The 24,976-nt window shown below is 34.6% G+C and overlaps 1 protein-coding gene across 5 annotated transcripts; it reads left to right on the top strand.

Moving 5' to 3' along the window:
* Positions 1-1,356: 1,356 nt before the first annotated feature.
* Positions 1,357-24,511, top strand: LOC105761126 (nuclear pore complex protein NUP160). 5 transcript variants are annotated; one of them, XM_012578834.2, is made up of 28 exons: positions 1,362-1,600; positions 2,104-2,345; positions 2,445-2,818; positions 2,911-2,977; positions 3,981-4,141; positions 6,684-6,769; positions 8,806-8,910; positions 9,035-9,129; positions 9,910-10,030; positions 10,342-10,524; positions 10,616-10,808; positions 10,923-11,494; positions 12,960-13,122; positions 13,253-13,530; positions 13,653-13,840; positions 14,364-14,440; positions 14,536-14,876; positions 15,362-15,433; positions 15,536-15,854; positions 16,549-16,674; positions 19,929-20,037; positions 20,139-20,210; positions 20,327-20,450; positions 21,291-21,398; positions 22,054-22,194; positions 23,825-23,998; positions 24,092-24,155; positions 24,290-24,511. In XM_012578834.2, exons 2-27 carry the CDS (start codon positions 2,173-2,175, stop codon positions 24,131-24,133), a joined length of 4,464 nt encoding a protein of 1,487 aa, XP_012434288.1. In that variant the 5' UTR covers positions 1,362-1,600; positions 2,104-2,172; the 3' UTR covers positions 24,134-24,155; positions 24,290-24,511. The 5 variants fall into 5 exon arrangements, 4 of the variants coding, with proteins under 4 accessions (XP_012434288.1, XP_012434287.1, XP_012434289.1 ...); XM_012578833.2 differs by having other exon boundaries at positions 2,172-2,345; positions 24,092-24,511; XM_012578835.2 differs by having other exon boundaries at positions 1,363-1,600; positions 15,365-15,433; positions 24,092-24,511.
* Positions 24,512-24,976: the final 465 nt, after the last annotated feature.

The raw sequence follows: 24,976 nt of genomic DNA, 5'->3' as shown, positions 1-24,976 counted from the left end.
AAAATAGATGCTTTTCTGATTCAAAGTAAATAGAACACCTCTCCTTCTGGAAGGTCATAACTAATTACGACTAAATATGCTTGACTAAATACTTTACGTCATATCCGAATGGGTAATAACTTATTACAACATAAAAAAATTACTGAATCAATCTAGCCAATGAATTACCTAATTGCATTAAAACTTACACATGACAATAGTTCATGATGGGACTCAAAAGCTCATACATTTAATTGCTAAGATGAATCTCAAGTTTAGATATTTAAAACCCATAAACTCCATCTTTTCAACTACACCAAAGCTTCATGATTTATAAAAATCAGATGATAACTTGTGAAGGTTTGACTGTATAATGTTGTTGAATTAAAACAAATTGAGGTTTCAGATTACTGTTTTTTACTCACAGTGATTTAATGCAGAAATGGGAACATAAGATAGACCCACATGTCTTGTAACATTGATATATGTTGTTTTAATAACATCAGACCCTCACCGCCAATCAAAGTCTTTATCATTTATTTACCATCAACCCCTCCTTTTTTAACTAATGCCGGCCCTCTCATTTTGCTGTGAGAACATGGTAACAGTGAGCCTAGAGTTCTTCATGGCCGGCCCGGGCTAAATATAAAATTTAGATCCATTTTTTAGATTTTAATTTGGTCTGAAAAATGGGTTTAAAATTTTACTTAAACTCGACTCAGATAAAAATGCTAAAATTTGAGTTCGGCCCAACCCACCCATATTAAATTTTTTTATATTATTATTTTTATATAAAAATAAATTTAAAAAACATAGCACATCAAATACACTAAAAACATTAAAATAAATGTTTTACAACAAATGATAGTAAAATAATGAAAAAATAGTAGCATTAAAAAATGAGCCTTTTTTATCTAAATTTATTTTCTGGACCTATATTTTTATCTTAACCTTTTTATTTTTCGAAAGGGCCTTTAGGCCGAATCACCCATAGACAAGCCTGCCGAGTAACCTAGTATATAATAATAATTTTAACCAATATAAAACATAATAATAAGACACATTATATTTTTAAAATGAAAATATATATTCAAATATTGATAACAATATTATTGGGAAATCTCGAAAAAGTTATTATATATATTATAAGATGAGAAATAAAGATAACTTCGATTGAGTCGACCCGGTTTAGATGGTTCCAATTTTACTTTTGATTTCTGATATCGGTTAATTTCAATTTTGAATTTCAAAATCGTTTAAATTAAAAATTAACCCACTTAACATATATATTAAACAACCCATTTACCCCCAACCGGCCGTGGGCCAACCCAAAATCATAAATAAAAAAAAGAAAATAATTAAAAAGAAATATTTTTTCCTAAATAGTACTGACCCAAAAAAAGTAAAACTAAAACCCCAAAACAAAACCCCTGCTGTAGAAGTTACGTCCGTCGGCCTCTCCACTCCTCACTTCTGCCTCGTCATCGTTGCCGGTCGGCCGTCGACCTCTTCTCCTCATCTCTTTCCGTCGGTTGTCGGTCGGAGTAAGGGCTCTCTCGTTTTCGCACTGGTCAGCCAGTTAACGGACGCCTCTCTCAGTCATTCAATTCTCGGTTCTAAGGTGATTTCTAGGGTTTATTTGTTCTTTCTAATCATGTTTGCAGAGATCTGTGGAGGTTTCCTTTGTGTTGCAGTATTTTTAGTATGAATACATAGTGTATATTTCCCTGTTGGTATATTGATTGGTTATAACTTATAAGCAGAAACTATTGCATTTTTCTTCTCTTCATTGAGTATTTTTAGTATATTGATCGGTCATAACTTTTTTTTTTGATAATGCTGATCATCTTTTGCTATCATTATTTTATCATGTTTGAAAAAAAAAATTAAAGGAAAATAATCTCGGTTCGGTTGGTTGGCCGACTGAACCGACCAAAACTAACTCGGGTCGGTTTTTCGGTTTTCCCCCAAAGTCTGTTTGGTTTCAGTTCCATAAAATGGGGAAGCCGGTTAAGTCAGTTTTCGGTTTTCTGCACCGAACCGGCTAATTGCTCACCCCTACTGAGTCAGGACACAGTAGCGTAGTTTAGAAGTTGAAACTAAAACCCTGGTATTCTACTACAGTGACCACTGGACATTGAGTTGGGCACAGCGGAGGTTTTGACTAAATATTGAAGACATTGACATTTCAGGATGATGGTGGCGGGGACTGAGGTTCCTGTCATTGGTAGCGACTCCATAAAATGGATTGACCTCACGATTCCTTCATCCATCAACCACATTGACAATGGTGGGTTCGCTCCTCCCACGGCGGATTCCGCCTCCGCCACTTACATCGATGGAGATGATTCTTTCTATCTCATTTGGTAAGTGTTTTCTTCTCTACATTAGTTCATCAACGTAACCTTTATGATTTCTTTTTCTTTTGATAAATTCTTATTCATATAATTTTTGCAATCCATCAGCCAAATCCATATGGCTCAATCGAATGTTCTGGAAATCTTCAAGCTCTCGCAGGAATTCCCTCACAACACTGGGCTCCGCCTTAGTTTCTCTCACCCACTCTCGGCTTTCGCTCTTGTTAGCGCCTTTCCAACCAAGTCACACTACTTGCTTTATACCGTAACTATCTCCGGGATTGCTTACTTCATTAAACTTTCCAAGGACTTGACTTCCATTTTCTCCAGGGACGAACTTATAGAGCTTGATGCGCGTGCTTATTCTAATTGTAATGAGCCAATTACTTGTATGGCAGCGAACCTTGGATGTCTTTTGCTTGGGAGAAATGATGGATCTGTTACTTGCTTCCAACTTGGCTCGCTTCACCAAACTGCTCCTGGTATCTAATCTTTTTACAGCTCATTCTTATTTTGTTATGTTATGGTTGTTATCACATGTAAAACTTTCTGACTCTTAACTTTCCCAATTTAGGTTTTGTATCTGAACTGCGTGATGATTCAGGGGTTAGCCTAGGTCGCTTGTGGGGTTTCATGTCAAGGTATCTTTTTTTCTACTTTGAGTAAATATATATATGTCCATTGTGCAAAAAGTATTGTACTCATCTGGGAATGTATATTTACTAAGCTTGCCTGTTTTAATGATCTATATTTGGCAAAAATTCAGTATGAATCATCAAAATGTGCTTTTAGGCTGTCTTTGAAATTTTGAATCATGGGAAAAATGTGAAGACATTGAAATGTATTAAATGTGAAAGAATTGAAAGTATAATATATGGGAGAAAACATTTTCCAATCTTGTTTGAGTGTGAAGGGAAAATGAGAGAATAAACTAAGAGACTAATTAAAGGAAAAGGATTCCAGTTTTTTCTTTTAAAATACTGTTTCCATCTTGTTTTCTTGTTCATTTTCCTTCACTTTTTTTCTAACATCCAAATTAGCATTAATTTTCTTTATCAAGTGTGATTTGGCTTATGTAGTGTTTGTTTGCATGTTGTCTGAAAAGCTTAAAATTATGGTTGGACAAGATGAATAGGTCTAGTGTTTTACCGTTTACCTGCTATAGTTATAAATGGTTTACTCTCTGTACCTCCAAAAAACTTCTTCTGAATCAACTTTCGTATTGGTTCTTGTTCCATCTCATTGATGGTGGCAGCTACTAGAGTTGTCTACTAACTTCCATACCACAAGTCTTAGGATCTTGGTGGATGCCCAAGGATTGCGTTGGAGAGAGTTTTGGAGTGAGAACTTTTTCTTCTAATTGATATTCTCAGTAAGTTAATTTTCACTGGTATTAGGATTCAATATAGTGCGTATGATAGTCCTGTTAAGAATAGGTTTCTTACTAAACTCTAACCAGGAGTTAGATACATGCGAGTGTGTATAGATGAATGGATTTGACACGATTTGACCTAACCCATAATCCAACATAGCTGGAAAAGGTTAAACTTATGTTTTGAATTTTATGCTTGATTTGATTATATCTGTGTCACAATCATTGTTTTCTCTTCTAATATAGGCCAATTTTGCTCATCTGTCATGCAGGGGGAGGGGTGTTGGGGCTGTGCAGGATTTAATAATAAAAGAGATTCTTGGGAAAAAAGTTGTATTTGTGCTTCATCATGATGGGTTTTTACGAGCATGGGATCTTTTATCTCGCAACAAAATATTAAGTCATGCAATGACTGTGCCAACATCACTTGAAGGTTACCTCTACCACTTGACTTCACCATTCTTCTGTAACTATGTCTTAACTTTCATCATGTCCCTTCTCTAAATGTTCCTGTTTTATGGCTTCTCAAGCAATAGGTTCTCCTCCTTGCAAGGAGAATGGCTTTCCTTTAACCTTTGTAATAAAACATAATGCTGACTGGAAGCCTTTTGTGAGAGGGGGAGCAGCAGGAATATTTCTCTTGATCTATTAATTCATTGTAGTTTTCATCTATTAATTGATGAAAACCAGTGTAGTTTCCACCATAGAGGGACCGTTTTCTGATTGTTGAACACCCTATATTTGATATTTACATGTGCCAAAAATCAGATTTATACAGTATCATATGAAATGACCTTTGAAGAAGGGGTTCAACATTTATATGCCTTTAATGTACTCTGGTGAGAGTATGTGCTTAGAATTTTGTTGCTTGCCTCAGGTCTTATTTTTTCAATTTTCTGTTGGCAATGCCAAGTTAAGCCTTCTTGATGGATGGTTGTTTGAAAGAGGTATTTAATGGAAATAGACCATCTTAATGAAATGTTTTATTGGTGAAATCTGCTGAGTGGCAATAATTAGAAACCATACAAGCCTAAGAATAAGGGGTGCATGACCAAAGGTGTTTAGTTTGTATATATATAACCTTGCCAGGCCTTGGGATTCACTTTAGATTCCAAATTAACTAGTGGGAGAATCTTTACGATCAATTTCCGTCTCTACCACTTGACCTATGGAATGTACTGAGCACTTCACTGTGAATAGGATATATGAAATGACACTGGGGCTCAATACTTGTGGAGGATTGTTCTAAATTTTGGTAAAACAGGATTAAATTTGTTAAAATAAACTTACATTTGTAAGTTGAAGATTTAGTTAGATTATATTTAGTTCAATTGAGTATGTAGTGCTGGTTAGCTTCTAGAAAACCAGCCAATTGAGTGTAAACTAATGTTATTGTTTTACTACATACACTGCATGAAACTCCCTATCTTAAAAGCACAATAAGATCCAATAGACTGAAATTGAGGCCAAAACTGGGAAATGGGAAATGACCAAAGTAGTCATGAACGCCAAGATAGTACTTGACTTTTAATTATTGTATGAATGACCTCTTAACCCTCAAGGGTGCTTACCCTTGGGCCTAAAGGTTTTAATTTATTAAAGAACACGTGACTTAAACCTTTAAATTTCCTAGAGTATGATTCTCTAACTATGGTATCCATGTCTATTGCTATTCATCTGTTGGTCAGTGAACAATGAAAAGATTTTATACGGTGCAATATTAATTATAATGATGTGACATTATTGGTAAAGCTAGCAAGGGTTGGGTTCCTTGATTTAGAGGATTAGTTTGACAGGTTTCTGAACCGTTTCGTGCCAGTGATAAATAAATAGATGGTAACTATGCTTGAAATATTAGTTATTTTGCAATTGTGGTGGTTGCAGTGTTGCCAAGCTATGCGCCTAGGTGAAGCACACTTTAAGTGTGCGTAATTAAGTGTTCTTTGGTTCCCCTAGTTTTTAATTTCTTGTGTTGGCTATCTTTGATTGTTAAATAAGGACAGTTGTAGCTCTACTTATAGGAATAATAAATCAAAATAGTTGATGCGCAATGAAGGCAGAAATAGGGAAATCTTGGAAATTTGTTTGATGGCAATAGTTGTGATAGTTCTTAACCTTTGGAACAACATTAGACTATCTATTTCAGTGAGGTCTTTATTGTTTATTAACAAAACCATATCTTTCAATTTATTATTTATATTTTAATAGATGGATTTCCTTTATTTTTTCATGCATATATTTATTATCTTTAGAAATTTGCACTGTACCTCACTTGGCCTAGTGTGCCTAATGCCTTTTATAACACTAGTCATTTGTCAAATGGAAGTGGAGACAAGCTTTAGAGTTTTATCTTGTGCTTTATGGTTTGGAATGAGCATTGTAGTTGTTCACTAAAGTTTGAAGTTATAGCAGAGGCTACATATCATCATCAATAGTTGTGTATGTTGAAGACATAGTTGTAAATAGCATTATTTAGGAAATTTCCTTTTATATAATTGTAGTTGATATTTTAGGAACAACTAGCCTTTTAATTCTTGTAATGATCCAGATGTGTTTGATTATTGATGGTCTTCCAATGTCATCTATTGTAGCTACATTATGATTTTATCCTTAATAGTCATTATCTAGTAATTTTCAAAACCTTAAAATTTAAAGATATGGCTTATTTGTTTTACTCATGCATTTTTCACTTCATTTCCATTGTAGTTTATATATAGATTGGAGTTCTGTTTTGCGCCTTTTGTTTGGTTATTCTTCTAAGTTTAATTGGAGCTTTTGGGGTACTTGTAATTAAAAAAAATTTCCACCATCTGAAGGAATAACCAAGGTTGTTCTGAAACACGATCTCTCCAACATCCACTTCTAAAGGATGTTCTTGGCAGCCTAAAATTACACTGTGGACTTTCTGTAATATTTATGAGCTTTTTCTTATCTGAAGTACATTTCCCATGTTTTTTTGTATCTTGTAATTGCAGGAGCTATATCAACAAGGTTATGGTTGGGTGAATATAATAGTGATTCAAGCATTGTTCCTTTGGCCATCTTGTATAAGAGTACGTTGGTATGTATTTCTGAATTAACTCTAGTTGTCCAGATTTATTTCTAAGCAAATATGTTATCGCATTTCTCTCTGCCCTCTTAATTGTTGAAGTGCACAATCACATATTTATAACTTGTTACAGATATTAGCCACACTTGAACCTCCTAGAAACTTAGTAAACATCTGAAAACTGATCTATGGATCTCTCTTAGCTTGTTTGAATCTCATTTTTTGAAATCCCTTTTCTCTAATTATGGCACAAATCATCATGCTTGGTTTATTCATGAAAAATTGGATTTGGAAGCAATGTTTATGGTTACTCAGTTGTCACTTTTGAGGTCACTAGGCCGCAAATAAAACGCTCTTATTTTCCCCCCAAATCAGTTGGCAACTAGTATGACTGTATGGGCCATGCGTTTACCCTCTGATTCTGGTCACGGCTTTAGCTTTTGGTAGTAGTACGTGTCTTACTGTTACAAGATACTAAATTTTCATGGATAAGGTCTAAAGTTACCACTAAATATAAGATGATAGATAAAATTTACTGCTTATATTTGAAGGATGCAATATTGTAATGTACTTTTTAGTTTTGTCCAGAAATGGTCGAAGTAAATGGGTAAAATAACATTATGATTGGAAATAAAGAATTATTCTACCGAATATTTTATTGTTAACCTTTGGCCATTTTGAATTAAATAAAAAGGTACAGTGGTAACTGGTAAGTTTGCATTTGTTCAAAGATAGATGGTAAATGATCCTTTACCTTAACTAGAGTGGCCTTATCCCAAATATCAACCATCTAATATAAAATAAATCTTTATCAATGACCTGTCATAAGGATTCCTTCCCAATCTGCATCAAGATAATCCTAAGTCTCGTTTAGCTGTAATTCTCATTGATTGTACGACATCCTAAAGCTCCCTTGAGAAGCCTCAAAATGTGTATTAGTGCATCCATATCATTAGTTAGTGGAGAATCAAGAAACTAACTAACTTCACTGAGTGCAAAAGAAATGTCTGTCCAAGTAACTATCTAATAGTTTAACTTCTGAACTAATTTGTGAAATTGCCTTGGATCAAATATCAACTTTTGTCAACTACATGTTTGTTGGATCTATTACTTTGGATCCTTGAATTCTGTTACGCATAGTTTGTTTATTCGAAAGTTATGCCAAACGGGATTGAGCTGCCTTGATTTCCAAGAAATGTTTTGTTGTCCCAATTCCTTTGTTTGGAGTTTACTTCGCAAGAATACTTCAACTCTTGTATTCCAACACTCATCACCTGTTATGACAATATCATTTGCATAAACACTTGACAATAATTTACCTGGGTACTGTTCTTTCTTAGCTCATTGAAGAACATTGAGAACCAAAAACTCACGAAGTAGGACATGCAAATGTTTTAGACTAGAAAGATGGTTGCTATGGGTCATTATAGTTCGTCCTTATCATCCTAGAAAATAATAAAAAATACATGCTGCAGGACTACTGGCTGCGATAAAAATACGATAGGTGATGGTTTTGAGTGAGAAGCTAATAGGTGTTCAGATGATGATGAAGTGGCTGGTGATGGAGCTTGACAAAAGAAATGAAACGCAAGTGAATTATAAGATCCAACGGCATTGAAATGATATTTTTGGGGATTGTGGTCCATTGGTTTTCTTATAGATTAAGCTAAAGGGCTAGGTACTTGTTATGGGCATTGGCTTCTTTGAGTAGGATGTTCGCCTTAAGTTAAATGGATTTTAAGAATTCTATTCCATTTAGTTTCAGATAAGTGTTGGATCTTTTGGTGGTGGTGGTGTTATTTTATTTAGTTATTTGGAATTTGGAAAAATTGATTGAGAATATTATTTGTTGTGTTCTCCTATGTATTTTCCATTGATGCATGCTCATTTGGCTTGTTCTCCAATGAAAATGTGGAAAACATTTTCCCAAAACAAATGGAGCCTAAGTTTCTAATTTTATATTGTTAATACTGTTCGCATAAAATAGTGCCAGTAACTTGTTCTACCTTTTGCTTCAATATTGATTGATTTCTTGGTTTACTTTTAAGGAAGTTAGCATGGAGGTGATTTATGTTTATGGTCTCTGCTGTTCTACGGGGGACAGGATCTCCTTGTCTGTAGACTCTTCAGTAAAAAATTTTCCTGTGGATGAGGTAACAAACTGGTTTTCCATTTGTTGCTCCATATCTCCCTCTCTTTTTCTGTTTTTGGTAAACATTCGCTTAAAATTGACATGTTAAATACTTTTCTGGATATCTCATTGTTTCAATTTGTCAGGGGGGATGCATTGATGTCAAACTTACGTCAGACAAGATCTGGATATTAAAGGATAATGGATTGGCGTATCACCACCTTTTCAATAGTACAAATATGTGAGATTTAACATGCCTAACCAATGAAAGGTCTTTACTATTGCATGGTTCTACCATAATTATTGTGCTGTATGATTTTGCAGCACACCTGGTTAGACATAGTGTGGCTATAATTGTTGAAGCATATTGAATTCGAGGATATGGTTGTTATATGTGTCCCCTTCTTTCATAATTCGTGGTCTGCGTCTTTGTTTATACATTTAGCATAAGTACTTATTGTCATGGATAGGGATAAAATACATACAAACAATCTAGAATTGTTAATTGGGCGGGTCAGGTTGGTTTTGGGCTGGGTTAATCTAATCTAGGTCAATTTGGGTTATAAATTTTTTGGCTTATTTCAAGTTCAAGTCATTTCAAGTTCAGGGTATTTTGGATTTGAGTTAGTTTCGTGTTCAGATCATTTGTGTTTGTCAATTGGTTTTTTCAAGTCAGGTGTCTTGGGTTCATGTCTTTTCGGATTACTTGTTTGGGTCATATTGGGCTCAATTTAATTGGGATTTTCAAGTCGGGTATCTTGGGTTCATGTAATTTTGGGTTACTTGTTCGGGTCATATCGGGTTCAGGTTATTTTGGGCTTGGGTCATTTTTTTGTTTGGATTGTTTTAAGGTCTGGTGGGCAGGATCGAGTTGTTGATTTTGTATGGTCAAATCAAGTTGTGTTGGGTTTTCGGGTTTGGGACAGAGTTGGCAAGTCTAAAACAAACACATATTGGTGCTGTAGTGATTTTGCTTAGCAATTTTGTGGTTCCTAATTTTTTTCCGAAACCTTTCTTCTAGGGAAGAAGCATACTGCTATGCTTTACAAGAAGAATTTATTGCAGACCAGCTGTTTCAAAGTTCAGAACACACTTCAGATGATCTTATATCAATAATTAGTTCAATTTTGTCATCTGGAAAGGTTCTCTCATCAATGTTTCTTTCTTATACTTCTATGGATTTTTATTTATTTATTTATGTTCTTTGACTGCCAAGTGCATAGTATTTGTCTCATTCAAAGTTTGTCCACAGCTTCTGAATAGGACATAGCTTCTTACTTTAGCCCCTTTTATATTGAAAATAGAAGTAAATCAACCATGCATTAGTTCTACTTCTCCTTTCAGTTCTTTGCTGTGCATGGTGTGATTTTCATTTTTTATTTACTTGTCTTTGTACTGAATAGAAATGTTTGTGAGAGGTATGTTGCTTATTACATCCTTTCAACCTTTGCAGGATCAGATTGTGCCATTTGTATCTTCTATTTTCTTACGCAGGCTTCTTCATCCTGGGGTTTACCATAATAAAGTTCTTCGTTCAACTTTTCTAGATTACAGCAAGCACTGGACTGATAATGAATTTCAGTCATTAACTGTGGACGGACTCAAAAAGGAGATTCTTTCACTTGTTGAACATGAGGTTTTCTTTGCTTCATTGCTTTAGTTGTTGTTCCTCTGGCTACTTTTATGTTCTCTGGATAGCCGATCTAACTTTTGACATTTTTTGTCAGAGTATGGCTGAAAGTCCTATATCTATATTTCGAGGGTGGAAAAATTTTTGTTGTCGCTATTTTCAATACTGGTGTAAAAAGAATGCTCCGTATGCATTGATTATACAGTCCACCTCAGGTGCTGTTGGTCTAATCAGAAAACATTCTGTCTCTTTGTTCCGTAGTTTGGAAAATACTGAGCTGCTTACTGATGGTATGATGGAGATCCTTGCTTTTTGTGAAATACAGTATTGAACTGGGTTTATACACAGCATGGACTTATTTTAACTGTTTAAATACATACGCTCTTGTTTTTGTATTCTGCTAGGGCTGTCAGAAGATCTTGGTGATCTTGCTAGCTTTGGATTGGATTTATTTAATGACAACTCTGATCGCGAGATTCTTTTTGAAGTTCTCAGATGTGTCGTAAACATCAGCCAACAGTTGGGAAAAACTGCTTCTTTTGTCTTTTATGAATCATTTGTTGGAAGACAGAGTATCTCATCTGAAGAGATTATTCCTCGCTTGCTGAAGATTTTAGGAGCTGGATATGGTCCATCAACAAGAGCAGGCTATTTATCTGGTCTTGGATCTGATGTTGCTTTGGAGAGGGAACAGAGAGATCATAAAAATCTAAGAAAATTCTCTGTTGACATGCTTTTATCTCTTCATGATCTTTGCAAAAAAGCTGCCTCATGGAGAAAAATCTTGGATGTCATAGAGAGTTATCTACAATTTCTTGTCCCTAAAAAATTTACACAGAATTCAGGTGCTGAAACATTATCTTGTCTCAACAATTCCATCTTGGTTCAGGCTTCCTGCCAGATTGCAAAGGTGATGTTTGAGTATGCATTGGACATCCTTCTTTTTGTAAGCTATCTGATGAGCATTGGTGGGCAGGTGAGTTATTCCTTGTTATACTTGATTCTATATTAATTTGTTATGAAAGAAAATAAATTGGATAAATGTCCATGCTTTTCTATGTTTGTGTCAGACTTGGTCATAGTTCCATAGCGAAGGGAATTTACCAAATTATGCATCTTTTGAAGGGGAAAATCTGGTATTAGGGGAATTCTGAGTCGTGACATGGTTATATGTGATCATGTTAAAGTTTATATTGACCTATGTTGCTCAGTATTGTGTCAAATGACACGATCCTGGACATGGACATGATATGGGATCTGTGCCTGACGCAGGTAAACAATGCCACCAACTTGGTAGCAGAGGTTTGTTTGGTATTAGTTTCATTAGTGTTTTCCTAAATTGCGCTTGCATTGGGTAGCCTATATGCTGGAAATCTAAAAAGAGCGAGAAAAAGATAACAGAGAGAAGTCTGATATTGCAAATTCAAAAAGAAAGAAGATAATAATGGGAAGACATACAAAGAAAGAAGGGGGAGAATGAGAAGGATTAGTGGAATGAGGCGTTGCTGGAAAGTGAGAGTAAATTGCAGCTGTGGAAAGATGTTGTAGTGGATGAAAATTGCAGAACTGGAAAGGTGATGCACAAAGGGGGACAAGTTATGGAAAAAAATGTAGGGTTCTTGAAGTTAAATCTTAAGAATAATGGCTTATGGGCCTTGGGCTATCTGGGCCCAAGATAAATGATAAAGCCTTTGATACCAAATTTTGATACTCAAAATGGTCGGGTCCCTTCCAGTACTTTTCCTTCCATTATTTAATACAACTTTTATCATCTTGTGCGTCATTCATGTAGGATAAGGAAAAGAATAGTAGTAAATAGGTCAAGCCTTTCTTCATACCAAATTTTGGTGGTTTTTACTGATAGCGGTGAATAAAACTTATTAAAAAGGACATTGTATATGCTTCCTAGTTTTGACTTCAGTCAACTTTTGAGAGGACAGTAAGCACAAGCATTTGTGAGATTTGAGTACAGTATTTCTATGAAGATATCATTCTTGTTTTGAACTGTCTCCTTTCTTAACAGTTAGTAGTAGATTATATATTTATATGTTAACATTGTGTACTCTTGATAGTTTAGGCACCCTTTAAGAGGAATTTACCGCTACCAAGTCTGACTTTTGGAAGCATTATATCTATATCAATATTTTTCTCATGTTAAAATATCACCTTCTTAAACTAATCCTTTGGTTTATATTATGTGCAAAATGAGTTGAGTTGTTTATTTAGTCTTCTTTGTTTGACATATTTTCTTTCCCTTTTACAAGTGAAAACCGTTATTTGCAACTTGCCCAAAATATAAGTACTCAAGTCAGATTCTTGACTTTGTGTGCATATTTATACATTTATCTTGTTGTCTCTTTACGCAGAATATGAATTTTATTATTATTATTTTTTTTGAAATCTGTTGAGTTTTAGATATGTTAAAGTTTTTTTTAATACAGATTAACATGGTGCATGATGACATAACTAGAATACAAGTTGACTTGGTTCCGATGATTGAAGAAATTATTTCTGAGTGGCTTATCATTCTTGTTTTCTGCACAACACCATCAGAATCACCTGCAATTGAAGATTTCAGTTCTCAACTTTCATTGCTGCAGATTGGTAAGTTTCTTATGGTTTCTGCTTATTTGCTTTAGCTAATCGGAACTGTTACATACTATGGTATGGAGAGAGGAATTTGTTATTACTTACTGGTTGGCTTGATTGGTTTCTGTTCTTGTCAATGTTTCAGATAATAAGATCAATAAAAGATCATGGAGGGAGAAACTTGGGAAATGTGATTTCACATTAGCCTCTTTACTTCTACTAAATAATCAAAGTTCCTCTGGATATGAGAGACATCTTTCTTTGGGATGCCTCCTTAATCCACATGAAATTATTACCTCAGTGCAGAAGTTTGCTAGCTGGATAGTATGGGGAAATACTGGGGAAGTTTCTTCTTCCTTCTTGAGGCGCTCAACTGAATTAGCAATTATCCTTCTTAGGAATGGCCAATATGATGCTGTTGAGGTTTGTCATTCATTTCTCACGATTGTGACTTTTTACATTAAAATATATAGTATCTGAGAGTTTATCTAAAATTCATATCCTGCCTTGTTTTTTGGGGGGCCAAAATTTTTACCCTGTCAAAGTACCTACTTGCTATTTTTGAGGCCAATGCAAGAAGGGAGAGGATATTCAGAAGTATTCAAGATACTAGTGGTGATTGGTGCTTACTTCAACATCTCCTTGGATGCTGTCTTGTTGCTCAAACTCAGCGTGGGTTACATGGAGTTCTGAAAGGAAGGAAAGTCGGTGAAGCTGTTAGCTGTTTCTTCAGGTAATTAGTAATTTAGTCATATCCTGGTCCTCCATTTTAATGCTACTTCATCTTTCTGATTTTGAACCTATTTTCCTCTTAATTCCATTTTATAAATATTTTAACTTCCTATACTTTTTAGCCTTGAAGTATAAAAAGTTGAAATTCTATAATATTAACTTACAAGTATTTCAATATTCTTAGAATTGAAAATTTTATTAACTATAGCAATTGATATAAATACCACACCTTTACCAAAGGGTGATGATAAGTTATACCTTTCATCCTTTTAAATTAATTTCTATTATATTAGAAGTAAATTTCTCCTATGAAAGTAATGCAGTGCAATACAAGTCTTTCTTATCTCCAAAATAAGTCCTATCATTGATGAATATTTATAGTTAACAATGTAAACAGGAGTTGGAGCTTGTTTGGATTTGCTTTGAGTATTCAAAATTGTCTTTTACAGGCTTTTCCACGTTTGTTAAGACTTGGTCATTTTATTTATGTCTCAACTGAGTTGGCACTGCTTTGTTCTATGCAGAGCTGCATCAGGAGAAGGAGCTTCACAGGCCTTGCAGAGTTTGTCTGATGAAGCAGGGTTGCTATATCTTGGTTTTAGTAAGTTCATCTGTAGAATATTGTTGTTTCCTAGAAAAATGCTGGACAATTTAATTTCTTGCGCAAATAGATGATTTTAAAATTTTCTGGTTCAGATGGTCATGTATCTGCTGCATGGAAGCTTCATTACTATCAATGGGTAATGCAGTTATTTGAGCAATATAACATTAGCGAGGGTGCTTGCCAATTTGCTCTTGCTGCACTGGAGCAAGTTGATGATCTTGGCCTTGGAGGTGATGGCTTTGAGACAGATTCATCTAATGAATCCACTACTACCATCAAAGGACGTCTTTGGGCAAATGTTTTCAAGTTTACTTTAGATCTTAATCTTCTGAATGATGCATACTGTGCAATAATTTCAAATCCAGATGAAGAGAGCAAGTACATCTGCTTAAGGCGCTTTGTTATTGTTCTTTATGAATGTGGAGCAATAAAGGTTCTTTTATATATCCCACTTTTTGTTTGTTCCAGTTATTCTGCCTCGGTTCAGTGTCATGCATAGTTTGTCATGGCTTGCATGTGGTTACTTACAAGCTCAAGTAAAGCACAATGCTTGATGAGTAGTTTCGATGCCATTGACAGCATCCTAAGAACAAAAATCATAAAAGAATTTAGTAAAGCAAGAATTGACATTTCTTTTTGTTTGAAAATAAAGGTGTTGAAGCGAAATAGAAATTAAGGAAAGGATTCATGATAGTTATCAGCTGTAAAGGATGTAAATTTCTGTAGGGAATTGCAACTTTCCTTCTTGCTGTTTTTACCATTTTGCTTGCTCTGCATCACGGATCGGCATCTTCATTTACCATACTTAATTCTTGCAGTGCTTGCTGTATTATTTATTTGGTCATTTTTATTCTGTGCCTGTGGGTAATAAATCAGTTGACATGTTACTTATTGGGAACTTGTTCTCCTTTTTCATAGCAGATACTCTGCAATGGTCAATTGCCCTTAATTGGTTTAGCAGACAAGGTTGAGCGAGAACTTGCATGGAAGGTATGTAATACTTTCTAGGAGGTGTTATCTTTACGGCTGCTTCTTGCTTTTATTTTCTTGCAGACTGATCTCTTAGGCATCCTTTTATGCTGTAATTTGTAGGCGGAGCGTACGGATATCTTGGCAAAGCCAAATCCATACAAATTGCTTTATGCATTTGAAATTCACAGGCATAATTGGCGAAAGGCAGCTAGTTACATGTATCTATATTCTGCTCGATTACGAACTGATACAGTTCAGAAAGATCAGCAGCATATGTCAATTACACTGCAGGAGAGGCTGAATGCACTCTCTGCTGCTGTTAATGCCCTGCAGCTTGTCCATCCTGCTTATGCTTGGATTGATCCCCTGCCTGAGGGATATTCTCTTCGGAATGAGCATTACCCACATAAAAAGGCTAAAACAAGAGTGAAAGAACAGTGTAATTATTACATCTACAAAGAGCTTTATTATTCTGTGATATTCTCATTTTGTTGTCATCAGAAGAAGCATGCTCTTAATCTTATCATCATAGGAAAAATGAACCTATTCGATAGTTTGATTATGTCTATGTATGTGCTCAGTTCTCCAATCAGTTTCAAATCTATGCGTGACCTTATTCAGTGTTGTCAAGGTGTGTGCCTTGTGCCTTAGTATTATTCAACAAAAATGCCTCAGACACTTCCAAGCAAGGCCCTTTTGATTAGGCACACGGGTGTGTGCCTTGGCGTGCTTTTATGTATCGCGATAGGCATAAAAAATTCCCACCTGATTGAAGTTCCCTTTAATTTCTTTTATTTTTCATGTTTCTCATTTCATATATCTTTACTAGTATGAAAGAGATCATGTCAAACCATGTACTTCTCCATATTTGAGCATTCAGCAACAGACATGGACTATAAGGAAATCATGCCTATTGATCAATAAAAACATTGCATGTTCTGTAGATAAAACTAGACCATACTTCAGAGTTTACTATATATTTTAAGCTTTATATATTATATATAGTCAGACTTGCAAAAACTACATACATATATTACGCTTCACTTCAGTCAGGCTAGTGCTTTTTTTGCACCTGGAGTGCACTTTGTGGTCTTGATGACGCTGACCTTATTAATATCTCCTTTCTTCTGCAGCTGTTAATGATGTGCCATCTCAGAGGCTGCAATTTTGCATTGATATTGAGAAACTTGAATATGAGATTGTGCTAACATCAGCAGAATATCAGCTTTCACTGGCAAACATAAAGTGGACATATTCTGGTAATTTTCTTTTTCTTTTTCTGAGAGTACTTCATTTATTAATGCTTGTGACGTTTAATTATCATTTTATGGTTGTTGTTGACTACCAACTCTGTAAATAATTAAGATATAGGTGTAAATAAGCAAGATCGCACTCCAGCGAGAGGTGTTCATGGGCTTGGCCGGGTTTGGTTTTGGTTTAAGCATGATATTAACACACTTTATGCTTGCTCAAGCCAAGTTTAAAATTTTGCCCAAGCTTGTCTATATTTGTAGATGGCTAACCCAAGCTCATTTTAGCCTGTACATATTTTTTTAAAATCTTTTTTGAAAAAAATTATATTATTTTTAATTTATCATTTAATAATTTTATATATATTTTCATTTATGAAAAATTTATATATAGGCAACTTAACCTTTTTTTAATGTTTACATTATGGTATTGTATATTATTATAGATTTAATTTTTATGTGTTATATTAGAAAAAATGGGTAGGGCCGGGCTTAGGCCTTGAATGTTTGAGCTTGAGCTTGGCTCATTTTTTAAATGTGCCTAGTTTTCTTGCCCAACCCCATTTTTCAGTCCAAATATTTTTGCCCTGACCCTCCCAAATTTTGAGCAGGTTTTCGGGTTTGGACAGGTAGCCTGGCCCAGCCCTTGAACAGGTTTAACTCCAACCAATTCAACCAAACAAGAGAATTTGACATAACCAGTAATTTGCTAAGTAATCTAAATAGGGGTAATCGTATTACCAAAGTTAATCAAACAATATCCAACTGAAATGCTCCCTTAGGGTTTGTTTCGAGTGCCAAGATTGTTAACTCTTGGAGTCTTAAGTATTTCCTTTAAAGTCCTACTTGGAATACTTAGAATAGTTCTTTAGGATTAGGGTTGATAGTAGCCTAGATAGTTATCCATGTACTCTTTCTTTTGTGGACAGATTATGACGAGAATTCTTAGTATTGTTGCTATTTTTAAGTGTGATGCAATCAATCTTAGGTTTGATTTCCTAAGGAACCCTCATAGTGAGGCGGAGGTTTTCTTTCTTCTTAGTTATGGTCAAGCAATCAAGCAGTCAAGCAACTCTAATGTTGGAACTAAGAAATATTGTGTTTCTTTATGTAGTTTTACCTATCTTAATTATTTTAGATTGTTATATTTTACCCTTGCCCTCCAATCACTCGTGTATTCTGAAGTGGCACAGTCAAAACAGAAATCTAATCAGACTAATTTTTTTTAGTGTCTTATATAGGGTGCCTTTCCTGAATAAGACATTCAAAGCTGAATAGTTTATGCTTTTGATGCTATCCTAGTTTCAGTATACAAACTATTAAGGGCAAACAAGTTGTTTTCCATTTCCATTTGACTCGGTTTCAGAAAATTAGTCTTTCATGTTCAGAATTCTCATGGGCTAAATTGCTTGAGTAAATTATTCTTCCAGGTTGGAAGATCTCATGAGCTACTTTATTTTTTCTTTTCATTTTAAAAGAAAAATAAATTTTCTACTTTTAGCTGTTGAGTTATTAGTTTTGTACATTTTTTAAGTCATTTATTTTTTGGGTTTTTTTTCTCACTTTTTTGGAGTTACGTGAGTAAACGAAAATAAGGGTTCGTTTCTTTCCTTGTTTTAAATGAATAAGAAAAAGGAAATTGGTAGGATTATCAAAATCAATTGTTTGGTTATGGAATGGAAAGGAAAGGAAAGAAGGAGAATGAGAAAATTTTCTAGTTATACCTTCTTAGCAAAATAATAATGTAAACGATAGATATATTTGGTACACAGAGTACGATGTTTAGTTCTTAATATATTAGAAAGCTAAAATATTTTTATCTCAAACACTAAAATCCAAATGTAACATTTACTTTGTTGGCAGCATTTTAAGTAATAAACGCAATATACATATTTCACAAAGATATAAGAGAAAAATTTTGTAACATGTCCTGTTGTCTATACATGTCCCACTATGTCATCACATTTCCTCCTTTTCCCACATCAACCCAGCAAAACCATTTTCATTTTCATCCCTTGTACATGGACTTGAAGCTTCTATATGCTTTTTCCTTTTACATGTTGAGAACCCCCTTACGTGCACCATGTGATGGCCCATGTATTGTTATTTTACTTATAACTTTTGGTTCTTATATTGTAAGTTTCAATCAGGAACACAATTCAACTTTAGACACAAAAAGGTTCTTGTTGCCATGAAAGCAAGAATTTCAGTATATAACCTTTTCTCTTTTCCTTCCCTCACCTTCCCTCTGGCTTTCGATGGGAAATGGCAGGACTCTTCCTTTTCCTTCCTTTTATTTCATTGATTACCGAGCAAGGGAAAGGGTTCACTCTTTTCTTTCCCTCCCTTCCCCCCAATCTGAACTCCTCCAAAACTTGTGGCTTAGTAGTTTTAGGCTTATGTAAATGTTGTGACATGCTTCACCTTATGCCTTTTTCCTTTTTAAAGGTCTAATAAATGTACTCAAATGGGTGGCTTGTATATCAGTTGTTTCTGTTATGGATGTGACATATTTCTGTAAAGATGTGTGGGTTTAGTAATGATAAGATTTGTTGATGGTTGACCGATAAGAGTTTCAGGTGTTTGGTATTCTGAGAGGTTCTCTGTTTGTGGAATTGTTTGATTTCTTTGGGGGAGTATTTGAAAGATGAAAGAGCCATGAAAGTCAGCTCGGTTGTTTGGACACTAGCTTGAGGTACAACCTTTTGTGTATCATTTTAAAGCAGAGCAAGTTATTGCTCGTCTAAGAACATTAGCACTAGTGGGCAGTATTTAAAATTTAGTCTTATAGCTTGGAAGGTTCTAGTTGCTCTGCATTTAAATTGGCTTGGATAATTTGGGGTACACCGTATAATTGTTGCTTTTCTACATGCTTGGAAAGGCACTTTTGAAGAAAAGGAGTTCTTGGATGATTTAGCTTAGTATAGTTTGTAGAGAACGGCCTGGTAAGGTATGAACGGATAAGGCTGCTATTATTGTTTTTAATATTTTTATGCAAATTGAGAAGTTCATTATATTTTTTCCTCCATTAATTTGGGTTTTGAGATGGTTTTGTTTTCTCATTCTTATTTCAATTTTAGGTGTATGCTCTTGTATACAGATGGTGTACTATGCTTATGATATTAATAAATGGTTTTTGTTTGAAAGAAAAGTGAAAAAACTGGATTCTCCATCTCAATGTTTAGTTGAGTGGAGCTTTTATTATGGACTTCTAATAGTCACTTCTTTTTGGATGATTTCTTAAACTTTTAATTGCTTTCCAGGGATCGGAAAAGCCCCATCAGATCTGGTTGAGCTTCTAGTCCTAACTAATTTATATGACACGGCCTTCAGCGTTATTTTAAAATTCTGGAAGGATTCAGAACTGAAGAGGTGGAAATATTTACCCTTCTGCTGCTTCATTGTTTCTCCTGGTGGTAATATGTGCTTCTGGTATGTCTGTTGACCTTTACTTGATGGTTCTTTTTGGTCAGGGAACTGGAAAAGATCTTCTCTGCTATTGCATTGAAGTGCTGCCCTAGTACGGTTAGCTCGTCTTGGACTAGGTAAAATCAGTTGTCCTTTCCACGTCATATGTTTCACATTTTCCTTCTTTTGATTTGCCTATGAAGCAATTAATCTTCATTACATAATGTGGCTTTACCTTTTTGATTGAATTTAGATCGCAGAGTCTATTATTGACTTCATCCAAGGATGAAGTGGTTGTTCACGGTTCACCTGGTATGGAGCTCACCAGTGAACAAACTAAGGCGAATTGTCACTGGGAAACTCTTGAGCACTATCTTGTTCGTATCTTCTGCCTGCTTCTATATTGTTTATTTTGTCTAGTTCTGAAATTTGTCGTATTTTGCTTGTTTCTTTTGCTACTTGCTTTTTGTCACCTTAATAAAATATTGCTAAAAGGCAAATGCAAATAGTAAAAAGTAAAACCATACTAAAAGAAATGAATAAATACAATCCCAATCTAACATGATTATTCTATATAATCATGCTTTTTGTTCAAAAAGTACAGATTTAGTTTTTAGTTATTCAAACACATTAATTGTTTTTTATTGCAATGCAGCACTTGATTTTTTCCATTGAATACAAGCAAATCATACTTAGTTTTAATTAAAGATAATATGAAAGAAAGGAAAATTGGCATCAAGGTTTTCAGATTGGGGGCCTAACATCAGAAATTATGGTTTAACCCAGGATAAAAATGATGCTAAAAGCGATGCTGGTTTCTCATGTAACAATTTTTCAAAATTGTTTTTCTTTTTAGTGCATGTGCTAGAGGTTGAGGTTGGTTATCAGTAGTCCTAGCGACTTTTGACATGACACACAAATGACATTTAAATGTGTATGGGTTTTATGTATTCGTGTTTCATGTCATAATTGTGTCGACACGCAAGGGGTCACAACTAATTTCCTTTTCTTGGGGTAAAATTCCTGAGTAATTTTGAATTGTGATAAGGTTTAAAGATGTGGAGTAGTAATTACTTGTGTCAGGTTTTCTGAACTGACCATTGAAAGAATAAAGAACTCAAAAGCAACCTTAAAATTTTATCCTTGTTGCCCTTTTTGTTTTCCTTTTCTTAGCCTCTTTTTCCATCTAACACATCTGAGATGTTTATGCATTGCAGGAGAAGTACAAAAACTTTCATTCTAGATTGCCAGTAATAGTTGCTGAAACACTTCTTCGTACTGATCCTCACATTGAATTGCCTTTATGGCTGGTTAAAATGTTCAAGGTAATACTTCTACGCAGAAGATGAATCTTCAAAATCAGTTGCTCTCTTGATACAAGAAGCTGTGAACGGCAGAAGTTGCATGTTGCTAGTTTTGTATAGTGGTCTCTGCTATGTTTCTTTGACTCTCAGTATTCATCTATTTTCTTGTCAAGAAACAATATCATTTCTAAGATGTGAGATAGTATGATATAATATTCAGGCAAAAACCGTATGCATGGCCTATATTGGGTCTATTAAGATAACACAATAATACACAGGTATGAAAAGGAAAGAAAAAGGACAAGGCTGTAAGTTGATATATAATTGCTTCACATGAAAGTTCATCAAGCTAGTAAATTCATTCTTGTGAAAGCCATATCCAAGCAACCAAATATTCCTGGGATAATCGTTTTCTATTTGTTTTCCTTGAGATTGTATAAATGGTCTGGTAGGAGAAATACAAAAGACCAAGTAGGGAAAAAAAGGAATGAAAAGAAAAAACCCCAAAATGGGTTTGAAAGTTTACCGTCAGCAACCATTTGTACCAGTTGAATTCAAGATAACTTTCTTTAAATGAATGTAGTTGATCTGCCTACAAACTGTTTTTAATATTGTCTGGATTAATGTTTGCTTATTCTTAAACTTTTGCTTATCACATTCTGTCGGATTTGATTAGGAAAATCAGAGGGAAAGGCCTTGGGGAATGACTGGTCCGGAGCCAAGTTCAGCATCCTTGTTTCGACTATACGTTGATTATGGTCGATATACAGAAGCAACAAATCTGTTTCTTGAGTATGTAGAAGCGTTTGCATCAACAGTAAGTTACAAAATTTCAATTTTATCTTAATTCGCTTAGTGGTATTTGTCTGTTTTCCTTGATGCATTTTTGTATATAGTGACTCTCCTAATGTCAGAAACATCCATGATATTTCAATCCATGTTTTACTTAGATATCTGACATCGCCCATTTTAGTCAAAAGTCACTGGAGTTGCAAGATGCATCTTCAAATCATCTTACAAAATTAGATCAGGACTCTCTGGTTGTGAAGAGATACAGGGAAGAGGATGGATCAATTGTGGATGCCTTCCTTTATTTGATGGTTAATAAATTGAAAGGAGGCAGCTATTTGTAACTGATATTTTATCAAATATGGTCCTAATGAGTGGGAATGACAGAAGGCCATACATGGGCAAGGAAATTGCACCCCTTTCCTCCCATTCCTACCTTGGTCAGTACGTTAGGAATGGTGACCTTGTTTCGTCAATATCCTCCCCCTTTTTTGTCAATAATAATAAAAATCCTCACCCTTTTGGGATGGGGAGGTGGGTTCCTTGTTCGGTAATAGTCAACTGACATCCCTGCTAGTCAACCATGTTCTTTGCAGCTTTAGCTTCTACTTGTTTCCTAGTAAAAACAAGGAGTGGAAGATATCTGCCTTTAGGTGCAACCATGGAAAAACTTCTATTTATTTTTTATCATACAATTTTAGTTTTATTTTAAGGGGCAGGATATTAAAGTTTTGCATTTTTTGTAACTTAGTATATTCATGCAAGTTAATCAAGTTTAGATCATGCAAAGAGTTACTAGGACATCTTGTTGATTTTCTGACTATAGGATTGTGTGTGTGTGTGTGTGTGTGTGTATACTATAGAGTATCTACAATTATCATCGCTTTAAATTATATAAGTGATGGTTAGAGTTGTAACCGACCCGAGCTTAGTTCAAATAGAGAAAAGCTCAAGCTCGATTCAGAAGACACTATTTTTCCTTATTTGGAAGTCAGGGAAGGGGAATGTTTGTCATTTTCGGAGAACCTTTTGTCCTACTTTGAAATAGTTCTTCCCTCCCCTGTGAACATATTTATTTCACAGGCAATATGCATTACTGAACTGTTGCTTCTTTGTTTTTCCACAGTTGCTATTAGCCGGTTCACATGTCCTCATGTGCTTTCTTTTTGCTTTTGATCCTGATTTTTTTTTCTATTATCACGTATAATGTATTCACTCTTCATTCTCACTTTCCAGTTTTAATGTCCATCAGGGCAAATTTGTTAAAATTCTATTTTAATAGTGTATTTTCTAAAATTGTATTAATTTTATACCATTTCTCTATTCTACGAAGACTTTGCAACCACATATTGATTATGTTTAGTCTGATAGGAAAGAGCTCTTAAAGAACGTGAATCACAGAAGTCTTCTGAATCTGGTTGTTACCATGTCGGTTGATTCTACATCCGACTCCTAATGTCACATTGGAGATTTACCAAAAAACATTATGGAGCCCAAATGAAAAGTCAAACCACTAGGATTTTTTCGCAAATTATTGAACCACATTTTATGCTTTATGTATAGTTCTCTAAATACGAACCTGTTCATTTGTCTGTTACCAGTGAAAGTTGTACACTGCTGGTTTTGCTGATTGGTGTTACTGTTATATTTTTTTGCAGAGACCAGTAGACATAATTAATCGCAAAAGATCGTCTGCAGTATGGTTCCCATATAACACAGTAGAGCGGCTTTGGTGCCAACTAGAGGGGTTGATCAAATCAGGGCACATGGTTGACCAATCTGATAAGCTCAAAAGCCTACTGTATAAATCTTTACTAAATCATCTAAAGCAGGTAAGTTCTATTGAACGCTGGTGGCTGTTTTGGATTATATTTGTTTTTGGCTTTTCACTGCTGACCATTTGGCACAATTTCACTTGTTTTCAGCTGAAGGTGGATTCAGTTGATGCAGTTTCTTCTGCAGGCTAAAGAAAATTTCATCACATCTAAGGTAACATTTCGAATCATCATGCAGAATCCTTGAAAAACTTTGGTTTGGTTAGGGTTCTGATTGCAGCCCATAAACTCGTTGTAAAGAAAAATTACCAAAATTTTCCATGTTTTGTGTTTACCTTTCACAATTAGGTTCAAGTTTAGTGAATGCCAACTGATACAATCTAGTGCCAAGCTTTTTTTTTAAAGAAAATCCAGTATTGGACAGACAAGTAAGAAATTTGTATGCACTAAAAAGTGTGACAATTGTAATCTTAGACAGGGACTTCAGCCTCCTACCGTTTATCAATTATTTTTATTTGTTGAGAACTTGTAAGCCCGTTTAAAAAATTATATATTTGTGGTGTTCATGTATCTTTTCTTATATGTATTCATTTTTCTATACATTAATATGTATCCTATTCATTTTCAATTTTGAATTATTGTGGTAGGCTGTGGAAATCTGGATTTGAGTTTTTTACTTTACTGGTACCGTAAAAGATGATAATCCTCTCTTTAAAAGTAGTTTTATAAAAAATTACAAATCAACTATAATTAAAATAAGGAAAAGTGCAACAGCAATAATTAAATTTTAATTAAAATAACATTGTACGAAAAGTTAGAAATTAATTACTAATGTTTTTGAAAATTGTCAAATCAGTCTTTCGTTAGACTTAATGTGACAGCTGAGTGGTTCGTTATGGTGTAATGTTAGACATGATTTGATGTGATGTGTAATTAATTTCTACCGTGTAATTAAAAAAATTAACTTAATGCGCAAAGTAAAAACGAATTAAAACTTGAGAAGAAACTGAGTAGGCAAAAATAATTCAGTGAAAA

Source organism: Gossypium raimondii, chromosome 11 (assembly GCF_025698545.1).
Source record: "Gossypium raimondii isolate GPD5lz chromosome 11, ASM2569854v1, whole genome shotgun sequence".
NCBI classification, from domain to species: domain Eukaryota; kingdom Viridiplantae; phylum Streptophyta; class Magnoliopsida; order Malvales; family Malvaceae; genus Gossypium; species Gossypium raimondii.
Note: the sequence above shows the minus strand (reverse complement) of the source record. Positions and strands in the feature narration are given on the sequence as shown.

What these genes read in the sequence shown, in the direction of transcription:
- LOC105761126 (XM_012578833.2), top strand. Translation starts at nt 2,173, where the DNA reads ATGATGGTGGCGGGGACTGAGGTTCCTGTCATTGGTAGCGACTCCATA. An exon ending in GCTTCACCAAACTGCTCCTG is followed by an intron (nt 2,819 to 2,910) that starts GTATCTAATCTT and finishes TTCCCAATTTAG; the next exon opens with GTTTTGTATCTGAACTGCGT. An exon ending in AGCGAGAACTTGCATGGAAG is followed by an intron (nt 15,434 to 15,535) that starts GTATGTAATACT and finishes TGTAATTTGTAG; the next exon opens with GCGGAGCGTACGGATATCTT.